The 22,939-nt window shown below is 38.8% G+C and overlaps 2 protein-coding genes across 4 annotated transcripts in view; one reads left to right on the forward strand and one right to left on the reverse strand.

The window, feature by feature from the left end:
* Positions 1-274: 274 nt before the first annotated feature.
* On the reverse strand, positions 275-10,398 carry psmd12 (proteasome 26S subunit, non-ATPase 12). The gene is made up of 11 exons (XM_017482167.3): positions 10,171-10,398; positions 8,023-8,082; positions 7,792-7,920; positions 6,959-7,066; positions 6,705-6,809; positions 4,779-4,928; positions 3,959-4,093; positions 3,698-3,810; positions 2,936-3,110; positions 2,430-2,507; positions 275-891 (listed from the first exon to the last, which is right to left on the reverse strand). The coding sequence occupies exons 1-11, from the start codon at positions 10,276-10,278 to the stop codon at positions 682-684; spliced, it is 1,371 nt and encodes a 456-aa protein (XP_017337656.1). The 5' UTR covers positions 10,279-10,398; the 3' UTR covers positions 275-681.
* Positions 10,399-10,489: 91 nt separating this feature from the next.
* The window catches only part of ppp1r12c (protein phosphatase 1, regulatory subunit 12C), a 45,202-nt gene continuing 32,752 nt past the window's right edge, over positions 10,490-22,939 (forward strand). For all 3 annotated transcript variants that reach the window (XM_017482165.3, XM_053684158.1, XM_017482166.3), the window contains exons 1-4: positions 10,490-11,021; positions 18,347-18,521; positions 19,987-20,117; positions 21,505-21,623. In XM_017482165.3, coding sequence (XP_017337654.1) covers positions 10,837-11,021; positions 18,347-18,521; positions 19,987-20,117; positions 21,505-21,623 — 610 coding nt within the window. In that variant the 5' untranslated portion in view covers positions 10,490-10,836. The remainder of the gene's footprint in view (positions 11,022-18,346; positions 18,522-19,986; positions 20,118-21,504; positions 21,624-22,939) is intronic.

Here is a 22,939-nt window from a genome sequence, read left to right on the forward strand (position 1 = left end):
TCAACTTGTTCACTGGTTGTCATTCCTCAGTTCCTTACACTTGCCCATTTTTCCTGCTTCCAACACATCAGCTTCAAGAACTGACTGTTCACTTCCTGCCTAATATCTCTCACCCTGTGCCAGGTGCCGCTGTAACCAGATAATCAAATGTTATTCACTTCACCCGTCAGTAGTTTTAACGTCATCTCAGATCAATGTAAATGTTAACATGCAAGTTATTTATGTAAAGAAGATTTTTTTTATTAACTTACTACGAAATAAAAGAAACACCGTCTTCAAAAGAAAGATTTAATGTGTACTTTGCAAAACACTCGAATGTTATCAAGCATGGATCAACAGTTGTATACAGCAATTGCAGATTTTTGCCATTTTCCAAACAGAATATTATTCGTGTACCAAGGCCGTGAACCTGGTTTAATCTGCACTCGGGAAACCAAACGTCCGAGATCAGATTTGTCTGCTGCCTCTACATCAGCACATTTACAGTGAGTCCAGACCATCTGAACAACAAAGCCAATATCAATTAAACAACATCCAGATGATGTGTGAATGAAGCACTGACATCATCGTCTTTACTGACAAGGGCTTCTAACTAAACATGTTGGGGGATTTTTTCGGCAAAAAAGTAATTCTGTCCAGTTGAACCAGCCATGTAATCTGATCCCGAGCTGAAGACTGTGGCTACTGCAGGTTGTGGATCATCTCTTCCTTGGCGATGAGATGTGTGGTTTTGTTGACGAGGGACATGAGGGAGTTGAGTTTGTGGGACCAGTCGTTCAGCAGATCATTGGGATCTTTGGGCCTCTGGAAGTTGATGATGCCTGCCAGCCGGTCCACTTTGGCGTAGATGGTCTTGTTCACTACCAAGTTGGACAGGAACTCCTCAGACTCCTAAAGAACGAACAGGTATGAACAGGAAAGCACCGCATGAGTTCTAGTCTAGTATTTATGGGGCTTGTAGGAGAAGATAGAGTGAGGCATGGGAAAATATATTTTCCCTCCTCATTTAATTTGTAAGGAATACAACAGATATGAATAGATAAAAAAGTATGATGCATCATTCCTTAATTAATATAAAAACACATTGTGCTGTTTTAAGAAAATAATCAATGACAGGTTGGTGTGATGCACACGCCAAGAGATTTTTATTCATTTTTATTAAGAACGACACATTTTACTTTTCATCTGTTTATAGCTACATTTAACGTTATAAGCAGCTATAAACAAATCGTTCCCTCGCCAGCCTTTAATTTTCCTCCATTGAAGAACATAAAAAAATTACAGCTTCTCATGTTCGCGAGATACCGCAAAGCTCTCTGTCCTGAAGACTTTCCCCATAGCAGAAAACTTATAGTTACAGCTTTATCTCAATTATTATTATTTTTTGTGTGCTTGTTTTTTTACAAAGCACTGACACTAGAGACTCCTTCCATAATATTCCAAATAACTGTTTTTGGTCCCCCGAGATTGATGGTCTCATTAAAGAGCTTCGTAATTACTTCACCTCAATTTCTTCCCAGGTTAGGTATCATCCTGGTCTCAGGATTATGCTTAACCAAGCAAATAAATTCAGTCGTTAAGAATAGCTTTTAATCGATTATGGATTATTTCTAAACTTAAAACATTTTTGTCTTTCCAGGATTTGGAGAAGGTTATTCATGCTTATCACGTCACATTTAGACTACTGTAATTCATTGTACTTGGGTGTTCATCAGTCATCTCTTGCTCATCTCCAGGTGGTTCAAAATGCAGCTGCAAGGCTGTTGACCAAGGTAAAGAAATATGATCATATCACCCCGATTTCAGCATCGCTCCATCGGCTCCTGGTCCATTTTAGGATCCAGTTTAAGATTCTGTTGCTTGTCTTTAAAACTCTTAATGATCAAGCTCCTTATCTCAAAGATCTTCTTACACCACATTCATCCAGCAGAATTTTAAGATCTTCTGATGGGTTTCTTTTGTACGTCCCTCGATCCCGTTTAAAAACTAAGGGGGATAGAGCTTTTTCAGTTGCCGTCCCTTGCTTGTGGAATCAGTTGCCACTGGACATCCGCCTTGCACCCTCAATTATCATTTTTAAAAAGATGCTGAAAGCGTATTTCGCTGAACGCTCTTCTCCCAGGCGTTATAATCTAATTTATACGATTTTTTTTTTTTGTCTGTCTCTATTTGGTTTTCTTTGAAACCTTTTCTTACTCTGTTCAGCACTTTGGTCAGCTTTGCTGTGTTTAAATGTGCTATATAAATAAAAATTTACTTACTTCCAAAAAGGCTAAACAAACATCTCCTTACTGAAAACATCACCATATCAACAATTAAGTATGTCTTTGTTAAATAACACTTCCTTTTATTATTAGATTTCGCCAATTCAAGTAGTTTTCCACAAAAAAAGGGTTTGGGGGGGGTTGACAACACAAAACAGAACTCACATCAATGGAAAGGTCGAGAAGTCCAGCCATCCTCTTCATTGTGATTCTCGTGTAATACTTGGCCATAATTCTTATGTTCTAAAAGAGACCGAAAACAGCAGATATTTATTATTGGAATGAGGAAAAGTATAATATTATAATAATATAAATTATAATAATATTTTCCAGACTAGAAGCCATGTTTTTTTTGTCCTCCAGGTCATTGATGGATAAAGATTGTAATTGTTGTTGTCTATCAGGAATAAAACACTTCAGTAAATGCAGGTATTGGAAAATAATCAACTTCAGTGAGGCAATGGCATCACACCACTATGTTGTAGCGGGTCACAAGCAGTTTTATTCCTTATTAATCAAGCGTAATTAATTGTAATCGTTAATGCATATATAAAAGAAAAATGTTGATTGAGAAAAGTCTATATTGATTTTAGGCTCATAGAAATAGATAGATTATACGCTCATAGTGCAAAAAGTACAGTACAGGCATGCTCATTTTTTGAACAACTTACATGCTCTACCACTCTGTTTTTCAGGTCCTGCCATCTCTTCTCTCCCTCCTCATTGTAGGTGAAAACGTCAGTGGCAGGACTATCAGGAGAGCCCTCGCGCAGCTCCTTCCCATAATCCTCCACCAGGGAGGACCAGCGCATCAGCTCCATGGTAGTGAACTGTTTCAGGAAATCCCTGGGGGGGTAGATAGAGAACAGCAAAGGTTGAGAGATCAGACTTTGTTTCGTTTTAGCCAGCTGCTGCTTTCGAACGCAAGTCACCATTTCTTACCACTAAGTAGAAAAGTACAAACAATACAGAAAACTCAATTACTATCCGGAGAACTCTGGATGATTTCCTCAACTCAAGAGTTCAGCAAGTGATGTAGAATCAACAAGGCTGCTCACAGCATCAACAGTAACAAAGTAGCACTTCTTATATTAATCTTACATTTGCTTTAGATTAATCGGTAGTCGGACATATTTGCTTGTTAAAACGATAACACTTTCCAGAACACTATACAGTTCGCTGTTTTGAGGAGGAAAATATACATCACTCATCACAGATATAACTGGCATTTCGTTGGGCAAAAGTGACGTCATTCCGAGCTCCGACTTCCCATTTCCGTGGCAAGTCGAATGCACCATTAGAAGACAGAACAGGTTTGGTCAGAAATGATTGCCTTATCATTCTCAAGGACTAAACTGAGGACAGACTTGTTTGCAGTTCCCATGTTTGAGAAACAGAATAATTTCCCAGAAGCTTTCTAATGCCTCACTTACTTATATTTAGGGATTTCTTCCAGTTTTTTGTCTGCGCTGATCCGATGGACCAGATCAGACTGTTCGTTGTCATATGGAGCCAGAACCACGTAGAGAACCACACTTTTCAGGGCCTGGAGCACAACACGCAAATTAGAAAAGACAGATTAGACTTCTGTGGGGGGGGACATTAATCCACGTAATTACCATGTCATACTTTACAGTTAAATTATGCTAGTTGCTGGTTTTCTGGTCTATGAAATTGCAGCTTTAATGAATTACCTGCTGCCACTTGGAGCCGTCCTCTAGGATGCATGGAGTGTCGTAAATGGCCCGGTAGTGTTTGCATATGGAGAGGTAAGAGCCTTCATGCAGGTCCACTTGAATCATCAGATTGTAGTACTTCAGCTTAGACTCCTAAGAACAGCACAAGGAGACCAGTCAGAACGATACAACTTAAAAAGAAATAATAATGAATAACTCTCAAAGAAAAATATTACAATACGGTTATTATAAAGTCATGAAACGAGATTCAAATATTCACAATATGACAAACCAACAACACTATCTAAGGCCACAATCGCACACCCATTCACACACTGCGGACAATTTGGAAATGCCGATCAGAATACAACGCATGCCTTTGGATTGGGGGACGAAACCGGAGTACCTGGAGGAGCAAAAACGGTGAGCAAAATGAATTTAGCATTGGAGGATTTCAGTGAGCAAAACAGACAGCACAGCAAATAAAGACGTTGGTCTTTATTTTCAATTTGACTGGTCAGAAGTGAACAAATCAGGCCTTCACATTCAAGACTTTCTCGCAAAGAGTGAGACCACCGATCCATACAGAAAAACAGTGGAAAATTCCAATTCCATGACAAATTGTCTCATAAATCTCAGGAATATTGTATTGAATTAGTGACCTAATATTTAATACCTAAATAAGAGTGTTGGTTGATTGAATTTCTGGAAATAAATATTTTTAAATAAATGAATCGTTCTTCAGTTTCACACCTTGCTGTAATCTCGCAGGTGTTCAAATAAAGATCAAGAACAGCGTGAACCTGCAGGCTGGTGCCAGTTTAACCTCAGCTCTCACCTCGGTGCCTTCCTCCTGAAAGAACTTGGTGTTGATCTTCTTGCTGATGATCTGAGTGCGGATGTAGTCTTTAACGGCTATGCACAGCCTCATCTGCTCCAAGATGAACTCCACCTTCTCTTTCTTCTCCATGGAGCCGTACGTTTCCACCTGCAGGATGAAGGGAAAGCGTTTATATTGAGAATACATTGAAGAGTGCTACTCCAGATCCTACCTAAAACAAAATGATGTTAAGGTGTTGTGTCTACTCTTAGACCTGTGTGTGCCAACTTTAACTTATAGTCCCCAGTGAAGTCTTGAAGTGAATGAATTCAAGTCATTTCCTTCTTAACCAACTGACAGTTGGAAAACTGAATAAAAAAAGCGCACGCTTGAAGAGCCAAAGACGTATTTACGACACACGGCTGCTGATATGATTTCTCTCGCTCAACAATGGCAACTTCGGCATGTTGGGGACGGCACTCTAGAGAGCATTTGTTTGGACAGAAAATCTGATGAGAAGCTGAGTGCATCAAAATAGCTGATCTGTATTGGTGGTAGAGAGAGAGACTGTCAATTTCGAACACATATCTTCTAAATGCAAATTTTGTGATTGTTTTGGAGCACACTGGCTTACAGATAACCTTAAGGTGAACATATCCATACTAAAACTTCACAAAACTTCCATTTTGAGTTCATGGGGATTTTAAGGAAATATTGAATATTGGGAATGTTAATGGTGAACTGATTAATGATTATATAGTGTAAACAATTACACTACCGGTCAAAAGTTTAGAAACACTCATTATTTATTTATTTTTTCCCACATATAGGAATAATAATAATATAAAGTCATCAAAACTCTGGAGTAACACAAGTGGAACTATGGGAATTATGTATAATTTTAAAAAATCCAAAATAAATCAAAATAATTTACTATTTTTGCAGCTTCAAAGTAGACCCTCTTTTTGCCTAGAATTGCCAGAAATGTATTCTTGGCATTTTCTCAACCGATTTCTTGAGGAATCTCCCCGAGATGCTTTTTAAACAGCATTAAAGGAGGAGTTCACACCTACTGTATGCTGGACTCTTATTGGCTGCTTTTCGGAATATTTCTCTCCAAGTCATCCATTAAAAATATATATTTTTTGTAAATAAGATATTTATTTCTTTCATCAGAAAATTAACACGTTGGCACAATTATATTTCTGTCTACAACACCGATTTCAAACATTTAGATCATACACCTTCAGATCAAAAGATTTTGTAAGATCATGACAAACATTTCAGTCAAGTGTCCACAAACTTTTGAGTATACTGGTAAAAAGTTAGCAGGCAACGGAAAAAAAAAAATTATAATACAAGTGTATGCACAATCCATTACTTCACCTCACTCGTAGTAGCATTTTGCTGCTAATAGAACTCTAAATAAAATATAAAACATGCCAATATTCAGCTCCATCCAAGACTCAAGGTTTAATGTCTGGCCATCTTCACAAACTTACTGTTATCCAGTAGAAGGTATACATGTTACATAAGGCTGCAGGACGTGTAGGCATGTATGCATTAAAATTTTTATATATTATATATATATATATATATATATATATATATATATACACACACACACACACACACACACACACACATATATATTCACTTCACCTTGTTAACACAAACATTTCTCAAAATCTTGCTGTCTCAAGCAGCCTCCTGCTGAATAAATATCAGGGGTAGTGCCAATCATTTTATGTATACACAATAATAATACTATTGGAACTGGTCTAATAGGTTTTAAATTAATAATGTCCAGTTGACCTAAAACAAAATTTTTCTATGAGTGATATGGCTTATAAGCTGGCTGGTTGAGGTTAACTGTTGACTAATAAAGCTTTGATTACAAGAATTGCCAAGACGAGCAGCATGACCGAAAGAACAAAAACTCACCTGCAGCTCCTGCAGAATGGACGCGGCCTCTTTAATCTCACCGCTCTGCTCTTTAATGTTGGCCAGCATCTTAGTGAGTCTTGCGCGCTCGATCTCAACATAAATCTGCATGGGATAACACACAGAAGAGTCATTAGCCAGTGAATGAGACCAACAGCGTCACTCAGATCAGCAGTGATTTGGATCACAGGAGCATGAGCGTCTCGATTACAGATCAAGATCATTTTTAAATTGGAGATGGCTGGAGAACTGACCTTTCCGGCGGTAACGGTTCTGAGAGTATCGATGAGCCTCAGTTTGATGGTCAGGTCACTAAAAGCATCCACGTATTTGTAACACTCCTGCACCATCTTGGCCACAGCCTGCAAAGATACCACGCTCACTCAATCACTTCCATGTTGTGTAACAGATACACAAACTGTTATGAGAGAACAATAACAGCGTCTTTCTTCTTGTATTTTTATTTATAGTGTTTAGCGAGGATACTTTCTACTTGTATTAGGGAATACCATTTCAACATAAAATTTATTAACAAAAGTCCAATAATAAAATAAATAAATAAATAAATATTTTATATTTGTTCATTAAATTAATTCGCCTGAGTGAAGCTTGTGTGCGGTTGTGAATGTGTACACAGAGCATTATATAAATAAGTCCCACCCGGGATTTCGCAGATCGCAGAAATGAACGCAAAATCAAGCAAGCTCCACAATATTCTGAAGAGTTTGCAATTTTTCTAAATTATTGCAGATTTGTCCAAAGAAATGTCATGTGACAGCATCACAATGCTCAATCAGTCAAAGCCCTCTTCGATTCACGTGCGTTGAACATGAGTACAGCTAAAACGTCTTATTTACCAACAAACATCACAGCCAAAGAACGCACAAAACAATTTAGTTGGAATGGCAATTTCGCCGATTCAAATAGTTTTCTGCAAAAAATAAATAAATAAATAAATAAATAAATAAAAAGTGCAAAAAACTCCACAACTTTTTTAAAAAGCTGAGGAAAAAAAAAATCGCGCATTTTTGGCCACAACAACCACAAAAAAACTCCGCGAAATCCTGTATGGACTATATAATCTCACCTGCTTCAGCTGACTCCTCCTCTTCGATAACAGCATGATGTTCTCGTTGAGCGCGTCCCAGTCTTTTGCGTCATAGCACATCTGAACGATGGCCACCAAGATCCTGGATGTGGACACCATGTCCGAAGCCTGGAAAGAAATCCAAATGCTAATAAAAGGCTTATTCTGTGTGCATGTTTGCAACAACGACCCCACGTAAATCAGATGAAATTATAGAATACTCAGACTGACCGTCCTGGTCTGCTTCTCCAGAGACAGAAGGCTCTCGACAGCTTCCTGAAGTCGGCCTTCCTGCACACAAAAACAATTCACACAGAGGATTAAAGAACGCGGTGTAACAGTAATTTTGCACACAAAACTGCAGAAAGTGGCTCAAGTAAGATTATGCATTGCAACATGCGACAAAAGTTTATACACATGGTTTGGTTTTGTTGTTTTTTTTGGGTGGGGGCGGGTGTTCAGTTTGACCTGAGGTAACACTTCAACCTGCTAAATGGACCCCTGTCTCAACTGCAATCTTTACTGATGAACTGTAGTTTGAGGTGGATACTTACAGAAATGTCATGCAGACTTGACGATATCGTTTTCTGTATTAGTCTATAATAGCATAAAAGGCAATTACGCAGGTAATGTGTACTGTCGTTATTCTCAACTCTGATTGGAACACAGTTAAATGGTTAAATGCTCGAATCGGATTGGTCAGAAGGCGTGCATGATTTTTCTATACCGGCACGGCTCAGAAAGTAGTTCCATCTTTAACATGAACGATAGGTTGATATTAAATGTGCTCGTTCTGGTACTTTATTGTTTCTATAGTAACAGTTCATACACAGGGATTTGTATGACGAACGCTGCACATAACCGAAGACAGACGACGAATAAACGGATTTTAAAAGATGTTGCTACTTAAAGCATAATGCATCATCATTGATGCGGAGACATTTATTCAATATTTATAGAAGGAGCCTCTGTTGTACGCATTTTGTAACTGTCAAAGCTTCCCAGCTCCAGTTTCTCAGGAAAATGACAGGCTGTGTTTTTTTCAGAGAGAAGCAGTCGAATTTAGCGCAACTATAATACAGGTGCGAACAAGAACTAACTTCCACAACATTAAATCTATCGATAAACCATTAAAATGTGCATTAATCAATCAATTAACATCCTAATCATTGGCAAATCGCTGTGGTATAAGTGAGATAACACACTCCATAAAGTGTTATACGTTAACATGCATAAAATGCGGTACGCTGTGCCACTATATACTCACAACTAAGGCTGGGCGATATGACAAAAATATCATATTGCGATACATAAGGACATTTCTATGACACACGATGTGTATCATGATATATAATTTAGCTAACAAACTGTCTGCAAAACAAACAAACAAAAAACTCTAATCGAGTTTGACGATACTTGTCTTTAATGCCTACAAAGACAAAAAAAAAACAAGATGAAGTTCTTGTTTTTTTTTTATTACATTAAATCAACGGCATCCATTCAGTAATTATTAAAAACGTTTTTTAAAAAATACAACACCATACCAACAATATCTCAGAAAAATCCATCATGTAATCATTTATCATGATATCGATATTATATTGATATATCGTCCAACCCTACTAACAACTTACACAGACACGGTAAGTTTTCCAAAAAGAAGAGTTCGGGTGGGTTTTTTTTGTTTGTTTGTTTGTTTTTGTCCTTATAAACAACTGTGAAAGAGTGTTTATAGCTACTATACTGTAAGTGATAACAGGAACGAACATGTCCCACAACATTCAATGTAACAGTTAAAAAGTATGAGGTGGTGTTCATTAACGGATTTGCACACTTCATCACACCATCCTGTCGTTCATTATTTTCCTATAACAGCACGTCACTGGTTGTTTTCTTCATTACCTAATACACGGGAGCTCTGTGGATATTTAGACATGGATTTAAAGATGACTGTGTGTGAGAATGTTAAATATATATATATATATATGTTAAAAACTCACGCAAACATCGGACAGATTTCGTTCGTTGTTGGTTAATGAGATAAATTTGTTATTATTTTTAAAAACAGTATAAATAAATTCGGGTTTTATTTCCTCTGACACTGCAAACACTACGGGTGAGAGTCTATTCGGCTTGCTAACAAGCAGACTTAGCTAGCTCGAGCACATTAACGCTAGTTTAAACTACTGTACAACCATAAAACCGTCATAATATAGGAGAATTGAACTCTAATACGTATTTGTGCTCTTGTTTACATTAAACCGGAATAAGTAAGACGTTTAAAGTGAGGAAAAGTGAGCTAGCTAGGTGCGCTAATAAGCGGTGTTGCTGCATCATGACTCAGCCGCACATCTCCGTTCATTCAACTCACTCACTTACTTTGACCATTTTCTCGCACTCGGGCAGTCGCTGGTCCACAGTAGCGCTGTAATCAACTTCCATCTTAACTACCTTCCCATCTGATCTCTCGATCCTGTCGTCCGACATTTTGACGTGTTTATTTATTTATTTTTATTATTTTTTTTACAACAAACTCAAAAATCCAGCAACTCGCCTTCACTGTAATCCTACTAGCTTCCGCCGCTTAATTTCTGTTGTCAAAACCAACCGGAAGTATTTCACCGGAAGTACCTGCCTCGAGCGCCGTCTAGCAGCGCGGAAGAGAAACGCCATATTTTGATTTGTTTTATTTATTTATTTATTTTTGACAGTGTTTGACAGGCGCGATGTCAAGTCGTTGTCCCTAAACCTCTCTTTTTTCCCCCTCCACAGTCGCATTCTTATTTAGTCGAGGAGTACAGACAATGTTAGTACAGCATTAGAAGTTGTTTAGGCTGATATTTAAGGATTCCGTTGAAACGCGTTGGTTTGTAAAGAACGCTCGCGCGCTTGCCGTGAGTAACTTCCTCCAAGCAATTTTGAATAAGGAAGTAGCTCAGTTAGCCAGCTAGCTAGCTCGCGACATGTAAACATCTCCAATGGAGGGTGTGTCCGTGTGAATATTTTCCCTGTTTTTTTTTTAAAGTGAGTATTTTTTTTGGGAGAATGGGCGACGCCGCGAAAGTTCAGCGTCGGGAGCAGATAAAGCGCTGGAACGGCTCGTCTACAGACAAACAGCCGGCCGCGCCACGGAGACGCTGGCGGGATGAAGAGGAGGATGGCCGGGAAGATGGAGAGAGAGCACAGGACTCAGACGTACACCGACCTGGTCGGCAACACGTCAAACGAAGGTGACTTCTTTTTAAAAAACTAAAAACGCGACTACATAAATAAATAATAAGGTTGTAATCACTTTTATTGTAAACCAACCACGCCTTTTCAGTGTTGCTCAATAGCTACGTTTCTTACTCATCACAGTCGGAAGTCATAAAGCCGCTCCAGTGCAATGCAGCAGGTAGAACAGGAACAGCTTTCATTTGCTCTTTGGCTTCTGTTTTAAACCTTAGTCGTCTGTAATACTCAGTCTGACTTGTCATAAACTCAGATTTCCAGATGTACTCAATTCAGCATGTGTCAGGAGGACTAAGGTGGACAGCTGTCAATCAGTCATGTCCACTATAGAAGGTGTTTGGTGACGGGTTCCCAACCCTGGTCCTAGAGAACCCTTGTCCATGCTCTAACAACTGTTACAGCGGCCCTGAAATCGCATATCTACTCATGTACCTGTCCCTTAGAAATGAATTAATGCAATTATGGATCATGAATCTGATCTCTCGTTAATCACTTCCTGATAAACGACTCATTTCTTCTGATGACTCAAACTGTCCTAGTTTTGTGTTAGTCCAATTAAATACTCTCTAGAACGGTTACGTCCCACCCTGAGGTGTGTGTCTTGCTCTACAGTAGCAGCTCATTAGCAGCAAACATGGTTTGTCGGTGTTTTTTTGTCCCTCCCACACACACACACTATTCCTTTTCCCAGCCTTCCTTTGGTTGAGGAAAAAAATGGTTGGATTTTATTCGTTTTGAAGAGGGAGGAATTTGTGCAAGATGGTGGTTCTCTATGATATAATGTTTTAGAAGAGTGTTGTACATGCTTATGGAGTATTGCTTCCTCAAGCTGATCAGGAACGTGATTCTGTCCTTATGCACTGTACATCAGTAAGAGTAATATCTTTTTAGAGTAGTGTATTATTTAACTAACCATAGCCATTTAGCTATAAGCCTACCACTCGGGTACATTAGATGTCTCCTTCGTCACCATCGACGCCGCTGATAGTAGACCTCAAGTCAGAGATGTACGACGTTACTCCGAAAACGTCTCATCTACCCGATCGTCCTCGTTAACATTGACATTTGTAAGAACACTCTCCCTAAACTCTGTACTGTTCTTCGTGTTTAGCTAGCTCTCTAAGCTTCTGTCGAGACGTACCTCAGTGTCGACTGGCTGTTCTGTAGATCTGTCTAGCAATTCAACACGTCCCCACTTCCTGTTTCAGAAGGAAACACATCACCAGGTAGAATCAAAAGCCATTAACAAGAGGCACATGGGACAACATTTTAAAACCCTGACTATAGTATAACGTAATGAACTATAGCAAAGAGTATTCAAGCAGAACATTACAAAGCACACCATGTCATATGTAAAGACTAAAACACTTGGAACGTGTGATGTGTTCGCCAGACAAGTCCCTGTGAAAGAGTGTGTTACAATAACGGAAACAATAACTTTAATATGTGAGCCCCTGGATATAAATCTGTGATTTGCAGCTGGCACTGTTGTCAAAGCGACTATATTAGAAATTCAAGCAACAGTTTCTGGCCAATCAGAATCGAGAATTCAACACTGCTATTGTACAATCCCAATTCTGAAAAAATTGGGACTGTATGGAAAATGCTAATAAAAACAAAGAGGAGTGATTTGTAAATGTACTTTGACTTGTTTGTAATCAAAAACTGTATAAAGACAAGGTTTTTTATGTTTTACTTAATCAACTGCAGTTTTTTTAAGGTTTACGGTTTATTTTGAAATTGATACATGCAACATGTTCCAGAAAAGTTGAGACAAGGGCCATTTAGGACTAGTAGTGATGTGACAAGTTGAAATAAGGAGGTGATGTGAAACAGTTGAGGCAATCGTCTAATCATAGTATATAAGGAGCCTCCAAAAAAGGCCTAGTCCTTCAAGAGCAAGGATGGGTCGAGGCTTGCCAATCTGCCAGCAAATGCGTCAGCGAATAATCCAACACTTTGAGAACAACATTCCCCAAAGACAAATCTGTAGGATTTTTGGTCATTTCACCTTCTACAGTGCACAATATAATTAAAAGATTCAGGGAATCTGGTCAAATCTCGGTGTATAAAGGGCAAGACCGAAAACCACTTCTGAATGCGTGTGATCTCCGATCCCTCAGACGTCACTGTATAAAAAACCGTCATGAGTCTGTAATGGATATCCTGACGTGGGCTCAGGAAGTCACTCAACACCATTCGCCGCTGCATCCTCAGATACAAGGTAAGGCTTTACGATGCAAAGCAGAAGCCATACATCAACACTGTCCAGAAGTGAAAATTAGCCGACTTATCTGGGCTCGGTCTCATCTGAGATGGACAGTAGCACAGTGGAATCGTGTTTTGTGGTCCGGTGAGTCAACATTTCAAATAGTTTTTGGACAAAACAACCGTCGTGTTCTCCGAGTCAAAGAGAAAAAGGACCGTCCAAGCTGTTATCAGTGTCAGGTCCAAAAGCCATCATCTGTCATGGTATGGGGGTGTGCCCATGGCATGGCATGCCCATGGCATGGGTAACTTGCACATCTGTGAGGGCACCATTAATACACATTAGTACACATTTTGGAGATACATATGCTGCCATCCAGAGCAGGACAACGCCAAGCCACAGTCAAGTGCATGGTTGCGTAAGTAGAGAGTGCGGGTGCTAGCATGGCCTGCCTGCAGTCCTGACCTGTCTCCGATTGAGAATGTGTGGCGCATTACGAAGCGCAAAATAAGGCAACGAAGGCCCCGTACAGTTGCGCAGCTGAAGAAATGTATAATGGATCAATGGGGAAAATTCCGCTTGCTAAACTTAACCAACGGTCGTCTTCAGTGCATAAACGCTTAATAAGTGTTATTAAATGAGACGGTGATGTTACACAGTGGTAAACAGTCGACTGTCCCAACTTTTTTGGAGTGTGTTGCAGTCATTAGATTTGAATCGAGTGTATATTTTAAAAAATAAATTAAATTCACAAAGTAAAACATCAAATAATGTGTTTTCGATATAGTACAGGGTGAATTGAATTTTCAAATGACCCTTTTTATTTTCCATACTGTTCCAACTTTTTCGGAATTGGGGTTGTATGAAAATTTATATAATGAATTTTAAAAATGTATTAACAATTTGTGGTCTAGCAAATAGCATTGAATCCTCACAGCTCCAGGATCACTGGCTCAATCCTGAGCTTGGAATACTGTCTTTATGGCTTTTCACACGTACGCCCCATGTCCACGTAGGTTCTCTGGTTTCTTTCCACCTCCCAAAAACATGCCAGTTGGTGGACTGCCTACACTAAATTGCCCCTTGGTCTGAATGTGTTTTTGTCCATGGTGCACTGCGATAGACTGGAGACCTACTCAGGGTGTAAATACAGAATCTGAGCTCACTCTTCAATCATATAATCTCTCCAGAGTTCTCGGTTTTCTCATGTAAACTCTCCTCTTCAGCTCACCCTAATTGGGTTTAGATCAGTTGTCTGGGGTGGCCATGTCAAAAACCTTGATTTTGTGGTCAGTGCACCATTTTATGTTCTGGACAAACCAACCATGAGTCAGTTGTAACTTCTTGGCAGAGGCAGCCAGATTTTCATTTTGAAAATCTCCTGGTACTTTATGGAGTCCATGATATCATGCGTTTGGAGGAAAAACACCCCCACAGTATCGCAGATGCTTCAACATACTTTTGTCTCAGCTGACCATAGATCCTGGTTCCACTCAAACTTCATGCGCTTAATTTAGTGGTTAGATGAAAGCAAAGTTTTTCTTCTGGAACGCCTTCCAAATAGTTTGTTGGCGAAGGCTGTAGATTTGGAGACCCTGTGACTCCAAAATCTCTCATCACCTGTCATCCTTGGAGACATTGTTGCCTCTCTATCTATCCTCTTCAGTGTGCACGGGGGAAGAATACACTTGTGTAATCTTCCAGGAAGGTTTCTTTACACCTCTGCGTGGATCAAGCTTCATAATTATTGCCGCAGCAATGGATAGGTGTGTAGTTATTATGGCCAGTCCCTGATATCATACCCATATGTGATTGTTGAACATCCCATTCCAGATTTAGCCCCCTCCCTTTGCTGTTATAATAACCTCCACTCTTCTGGGAAGTCTTTGGGATTTTGGAGCGTGGCCATTAGGGTTTCTGCTCATTCAGCCACAAGAGCATTAGTGAGGTCAGGCACTGATGTGTGAGGAAGCCTGGGGTACAGTCAGCGTTTCCGTAAAGGTGTTCAGTGTGGCTGAGGTCAGGGCCCTGTGCAGGGCACCCGAGTACCTCCATTCCGACCTTGGCAGGCCATGTCTTCATGGAGATTACTTTGTCCACAGGAGCACTGTCATGCTGAAACAGCTTTGGGTCTTTTAGTTCCACTGAAGGGAAATTGTAATACTACAGCATGCAAACACATTCTAGATAATTCTGTGTTTCCAACTTTGTGGCAACAGTTTGAGGAAGGTGATGGTCAGGTGTCCACAAATGTTTGGTCGTATAGGGAATGTATTTGTGGAAAGAATAACCAATGTTTTTGTTGATCAGTGACATTTGAGGTAATTTTGGTGTAAATTTGATTGGACTGGCACTGTTACTATGACAACTAATCTGCTTATTCACTCGGAATAACTACCACAACAAATTGAAATGCTGACTGAAGGGACTGGGGTGGGGGGCATGTCTACTACTCAGAAATGTACAGAGCAAGCCTTAACAAGCTCTTAATGCAAGATTAGGCAGCGGAAAAGATAAAGAACAACCCAAAGAAAAAAGACTGACAAGGTTCCAGTGTTTCAGGGACAGTAAAGTGAAAAACCATGCATTAGGTATGACTCAGTATACGGAATGTTAAAGAACGTGTACTGTAAGAGTTATGCATTTCTTTTAACTACCCTGATCATGGCTTTAAAGATAAAATGTATCATTTGGTTATGGAAATTATTATTGGACAGTAAGGTAATATTTGTCACACCTATCCCAGTTCCTAAAGATTCCCAGATTATGCACTGGTCCAAATGTTTGTGACATGGCACCCCTGATTCAAAACTGAATGTGTCACGATTTAATCGATTCCCGTGTCTTTTTCTTGATAAAATCAGATTCCTGTCACACAGGCCTCTTTTTCTTTTTTCTTTTTTTACCTTATCAAATGAACATTCCTTTGGTGCTGTGTGTGGTTTTTCCTCTCGCTCTTTCTCTTTTCACCTCCATACCTCTGTCACTCTGTTCCAATGAAACTTATACAATTTTCCACTTACACAAAACATAGTGACTCAGCCAAGCCATGTTTAGTCTGTGACAATCGGCTTTTTGTTGTTTGTTTTTTTCTCATAAATTTTGCACTGGAGCTAAAAGGCGAATATAGTAATGGAAGTGTAGATCATCCAAAATCTTCTACATGCCAGGCATTTTAATTTTCCGTAATCTTATTATTTAAAGAAAAAATATAATAAACTTAAGTCTGTTTGTAAAATAGTACGGTAAGTCAGCATGAATTATGATTCTAGTTTTTAACCCTTGCAGCAGTTTAGCCCCTAGTGAGAATATATGATGCGCAAAAAGGGGACGGTTTATAGTGTAACATGTATGCGATGATTGCTGGTATTAGCAGGTTTGGTAGAAATGTGAGAATTGCTTAACTTCAGTTGATCAGTTACTGTCCCCCCCCCCCCCCCCAAACTAAAACTAAAGGATAGATTAATGCAGTACATTTTGATGCAGTTCTTTTATAAATTGTTACAGGTTGTCTCTCCACATGGTTGACATTTCACTGATTTTCTGTTGCAGTGCTGGGCTAAATTTGAAACTTCATTGTGGCCTATATAATTTCTTTGGGTCATAATGTTCATCCTCCTCTCCGCTCTCCCCCTTTTTTTTCTTTTTTTTTTATTAGTCATGCCACCTTTGTGTTTCGGGTTGAAGTTTTGCAGTGGCGTTCGTAATAAATATACAGTCCTTCCAGGGTTTAGCAATTTTGCGATCGTAGAAATGAACGCAAAATCAAGGAAACTCTGTAATATTCTGAGGAGCTTGCAATTTTTCAAAATTACATTACGGTTTTCCGCGGTTTTGATCCAAGACGCGTCATGTGACATCATCACAACGCACATTCGGCCAAAGCCGTCTTCAATTTACGTGCATCCAACATGAGTACAGCTAAAAGGTCTCATTTACCAACAAACATCAGTGCGAAAGACAATTTCAATTTCCAATTCAAGTTGTTTACTGCAAAAAAAACACAAATAATTCTGCAAATTGCAAACTCCTGTATGGACTGAATGTAGTTAACCGACTGTAATTATACTTGTCGAATGTTAGCTCGAGCATACACTGACCGACTTTGTTTCACATTAATGAGCTTAAAATATTCTCAATTTACCTCGACAGAAGCAAGGGAGCTGCCATGAGTCCAGAGCATGTGAGATGAGGGGTAGTGGGCGGGGCTTCAATAAGTGTTCATTAATATAGGATAGTTCAAAACACTCGCCTAAATTTCCCCGTTTCTTTGGCAAGAAGAACAATGCTTTTTCTGTGTATTTTTGAATGATAACTCATACAAGCGTATTTTGATGCTAAATTGCAGCGCTCCTAGGTGTTCACAAAATTACGACGAATCAACGGCATCCATTCATAAAAACATTTTTTTTTAAAAAAAATACATCACCATACCAACGATATCTCAGAAAAGTGTATCGCGTAATCATTTATCACGATATCGATATATCGCCCAGTACTAGTGTCATCGTTAATATTGTTCATGGGCAATTTAATGATATGAAAATCGATATTGTAATAAATGATGTTGGATATACGTTTTTCATTATCATGATATTCTTTTAAAGCTTTTTTTTTATAACAATTATGAAAATTATGTTAAAATAATGTTTCAACTGAATCATTTTAAATTTTTCTACCTTTATGATGTTAAATTGTTTATTGTTGTTGATATTGACAAACAGCATCATCAGGCCCTCTTGTTCTTCATATACTTCTTTTATTTTTCAGATATTTATAACAAAAACTCAGATTAGAATCAATCGTGTCTCTAAATTTTGTGCTGAATCTTTAAAATTGTAAAACGTTTAAAAAAAAATTGTATAATACTTACATGTTTTTCTCCTTATTAAATACTTATCATTGTAAATATCTTGTATCTCTTAGAAATGAGAGAGAAATATTATAGATATAAACTCCTGTAGAATATAAATTTCTGTTTCTATCACTCACTGTCCTGGTTGATTTGGGCTTAAAACAGTATAACACTGATTGTCGCCGGTCACTGCGCTATAATACACCAAAATTAAAGAGGATCTTGAGAAACCAATCAAGCTGTCATTATGTGTGTTTCAGGAGGCGTGTTCGATTCGAGAGGACAGCGGAGTTCCTGGCCATCTGCGCCAGTGGTGACCTGGAGGAGGCGAAGGAGATGCTGAAGGAGGTGCAAGTCATAAGCGATGGCGACAAACCTTCTCGACAGGACGTGGTCAACTGTTCCAACGCTGACGGAATCACAGCACTGCACCAGGTGCTAGAATCATCAGTGTGACATTTTGTTTCTGGTCCAAGCACTTAAGCATTAGCCATTACCACTACCAATCTGCAACGAATGTCTTCATCTCTGTTCTATAACTGTTTCTCATTTTATGGTCGTTTTTGGTGTTTTCACATTTGACCCAAAAAGGATTGTGATTGCTTGTATGCAAGAACACAAATGTTGTATTCACATCATATGCGGAAAAGCATAATTACTGTACCACCTGTGGAAAATGTTCACACCAACCTCAGAGTGGAAAATTCCAAGTCAGAATTTTGGGCACTTTGTGACAGCCCTTATTTTCTCCAACTAAATCTGGACGTGATTTATGCAAATGTAGTCCAAATTCATACAATAAGAAGTTTAGTTTGTATATCAGTTACAGCTCAAGTCTTGCTTTAGCTCCATTAGAGATGATTGAGATTTGGTAGTGTTTAGCATGAACATATGTGTATGCTAATGCTAGCAAAGCTTAGATTAAAAAAAAAAAAAATCACAAACTCCATGTTTATCTAGTGAATGAAATGGCAGTGTTTGAAGTTTGAACGTGTTCAGGTCGGAATATCAGTACATTCGTTTTTGTACTAAGCAGATCATTTGAAAAAGATAGCATTTTTAACTTGCTGCCTGGCTTCATTTAACTTAAACTAGGTCAGAAGAACCCACTTTTATTTAAATGTTTTGAAAGTTTACCTACATATCTTTTTTTTTTTTTTTTTTTTTTTCCTCAAGCTAGCTTACTAAAATCAGCATCCAGCTAAACATTAGATACTGTCGCTGAGGAGAGAAAAACATACTAGCTATCAACAAAGCCAGATTATAAACTATGTGCTAGCGTTTTGTTAACCTTAAAGGGATAGTTCACCCAAAAATGAAAATTCTGTCATCAATTGCTCACCCTCGTGTCGTTCCAAACCCATAAGACTTTCATTCTTCTTCGGAACACAAATTAAGAATTTAATGAAACCTGGGAGATTTATGTTCCTCCATTTACAGTCCAAGTAACCAAAACTTTCAAGCACCAAAAAGTTCATAAAGGCAACGTAAAAGTAATCCATGTGACTCCGGTGGTTTAATCCCAATTTTATGAAGCGATATGAGTGCCTTGTGTGTGCAGAAAAAAACTACAAATAATTCATTCACAAAACATCTTCACTTCTGCACAGATCTCAGACGTACGTTCACGAGAGAACCACGACGCACGTGTGTTCCGTTTCTCTTTATCATAAACCAGATTGGTAGGTCTGTGTAACATTACTGAAGTGGTTTATGGAAATGTTTTTAGCCACGATTGACTTTCATTATGTGTTCGCTACATTTCTTATCTGCAAACATGACTTGGTCTAGCGACTGCATTTGGGGTATGTGGAAGGTTGTGAAAATGTTGTTGTCTCTTTAATCAGATGTGTTCATTTTAACGCAGCTACTCATACAGAGTTTGTGTGATGTCCCTCAGGCCTGCATCGATGGTAGTATCGAGGTGGTGGCCTTCCTCCTGTCTCAAGGTGCTAACGTAAACCAGGTGGACAACGAGGGCTGGACCCCACTTCACGTAGCAGCTTCCTGTGGGAACATCGAAATCGCTGAGTATGTGCTTTTATATAGTGTTGCGTAACAGCGAGTGTCTGGCCTTTTAATAATGATTATTATTTTTGGCTCCCTCAGTAAACTTAATTGATTTGCAATATTGCTGAGTGTTTTGGATAAAGTTAGATGTCAGTTTCTATTAAATCATAAGCTTCCTGTAGTGAAACTGTAAACAGTGCTGTGTTCTCAGGAAGCTAATTAGCACTGTTGAATTCTCGATTGGCCAGAAGGTTGATGTAATTTTGTCCACAGCACATCCATGACATTACCAGCTGTAATTCAACCCGCAGGTTTACGTGGACATGGTATCGTTTCTATATGTTAACATTTAAGAAAACATGCATTGTATAATCAGTGATACAGTGAGCTTTCCTGTGAGGAGACGTTTTGTCAGTAAGTTTTCCATCAAGGTAAGGGACAGAGGACTTTGTGCTTTCTGATTTGTCGATAACAAGCAAAACTTGAGTCCAAGTCCCTAACTCAAATCCTACCACTGGTTCAATGATGTACAAACCTGAACAGTCCGTACAGCATTTCATGGAGGGTTTTTTTTTATTATTATTATTATTGTGATTGTTGGGGCCGAAAATCTTCAACTTTGCTGCGGCTTTTTTCATGTTTTTCATGCTTTTTTGCGGAAAAACTACTTGAATTGGAGGAATTGCAATTGCATGAAATTGTTTTACGCTGCCTTTTGATGATTGTTGGTAAATGAGACCTTTTAGCTGCACTCATGTTCGACACATGTGATTGCGCGTTGTGATGACGTCACATGGCACGTCTCGGCCCAAATCTGTGGAAAATCTGTGTTGTGTGTTTGTTTGTTTTTTTAAAGTTTGCTTGATTTTGCATTAATTGCTGAAGGAAGACAAGCTTATAATAAACAAATGTAAAAGAAACGTGTGATTTCTAAAGCTCTATCATCCGAATCCCAGCAATCACAGCCATCTGTGACCGTGGGAAAAGCTGGCTATGCTGTCTGGGTGGGAGGGGTGGCATATGCTCTCTCTTCTCTGTCAATCACCACGACACTAGCCAATCACAGGCATCTATGAGCTTATGTATGTGGAAGAGAGTTAATAGCGCTTTCCTCCAAGTGTGTTACGCTGCCCTGTGATGAGCAAGTCGATTTCTTTTGATTGAAAATAATGCAGTGATATGGTGCAATGAAAGTATTTTGTTCTTAAATCAAATGAATAATTGTGATAAATCTAAGCCATTATACAGCTTTATAATATAGTGCACAAATGCACATTAGGCTATAATAAACATGAATTAAGCACAGATGTGCTGGAGTAGATGAATATATTTTTTATTGACGTGTGTGTGTGTCTGTGTGTGTGTGTGTGTGTGTATGTGTGTGTGTGTGTGTGTGTGTGTGTGTTAGATACTTGTTGAAGGAGGGCGCATCTCTGAGCTTGGTGAACTGTGATGGCGATGTACCATTAGACATCGCCGAAGATGAACCCATGGAGGCATTACTGCAGGAGCACACTCTGAAACAGGGTGAGTCCTAGAAGGAGATAGACAAGAAGAGAGAAAGACCGAAAGCTCTTATTACCATGAATAGCTCATCTCCCACTCACCCAGTCATGCAGTGAATAATGGGGTGATGTGACGCTGACGTCAAAGTCCAGCCGTCACAAATACTTATGTGTTTGTTAGTCACTGTGTTTGCAGAACTGTGACTGGCGTTTTACAGAAACCGTTTGTAACTTTGCTTTCAATTCGCAATCCAAAAATAAGTCACGCGGCCAAAAATAACATGTACACAAATTTTCCCCTTATACCAGTCTGCATGGACATGTTTAGTGTCTGAAGTATGCTGCTTTACTTTTGCACTTGCAGGCAGGCTTATATCTCCCAGGTTAGCGTCATGCAAACTGCATGTCTAAATCATCACACACCCATCTTATGTGGTTTCTGGCTCTGGTACACGTTGTTATTTGTAAAAATAGGCAAAAGGACAGGCTAAAAACAGAAAACATTTTTATAGCCACTTGAAAATCACTTTCCTGCTCAGCACCCAGACTTCATACTTGGGTAGGAGGTGTGGATGATATTTAATGTGCATCTTTAATCTGTTTCTTTTTACAATATATATTTTGCCATGGCATGTTCAGATGGTGTTATCATCTCTCCATAGGAAAGTGCATAATGAAAAAAATATAATGATACGCTTGGTTAATTTATCAATCATGATCAAATCAATCTTTGATTCAGTACATTATGGGTAAGTGGGAATCTGTACATACAGAGGGGGAAATAAGTATTGGACGCGTCCCAAAAATGTTTTTCAGTAAATATATTTCCAATGAGGCTATTCACATGAAATTTTCACCAGACATCAGTATTAACTCAAGAAATCTGGAAATATAAATAATTCACAACATTACAGTCCATAAATGAAGTTATGTGTAATAAAGAGGAACGACACAGGAAAAAAGTATTGAACACTAAAACTGAAATTTATTTAATACTTAGTGGAGAAGCATTTGTTTGTAAGGACATCTTCAAGACGTTTCCTGTATGGATAAATTAATGGGTCGCAGTATTCAGGTGTGATTTTGGCCCATTCTTCTAAACATATTGTCTTTAAATCTTGTTCAATTGGATTCAAGTCAGATGATTGACTGGGCCATTCTAACACCTTGATTTTATTCTCTGAAAGCAGTTGAGTTTTCTTTGTTGTATGCTTTGGATCATTGTCCTGCTGGAAGGTCCACCCACGTCTCATCTTCATCATCCTGGTGGATGGCAGCAGATTCTTCTCAAGTATCTCCTGGTAAAAGGCTCCATTCATCATTCCTTCAATTATATGA

This window comes from Ictalurus punctatus, chromosome 12 (genome assembly GCF_001660625.3).
Source record: "Ictalurus punctatus breed USDA103 chromosome 12, Coco_2.0, whole genome shotgun sequence".
NCBI lineage: Eukaryota > Metazoa > Chordata > Actinopteri > Siluriformes > Ictaluridae > Ictalurus > Ictalurus punctatus.

Coding starts and splice junctions, on each gene's coding strand:
- psmd12 (XM_017482167.3), bottom strand. CDS start 10,278: ATGTCGGACGACAGGATCGAGAGATCAGATGGGAAGGTAGTTAAGATG. Junction 7,921..8,022: donor TGGAGAAGCAGACCAGGACG/GTCAGTCTGAGT, acceptor ATTTCTTTCCAG/GCTTCGGACATGGTGTCCAC. Junction 892..2,429: donor TTCTCGACCTTTCCATTGAT/GTGAGTTCTGTT, acceptor TTCGTTCTTTAG/GAGTCTGAGGAGTTCCTGTC.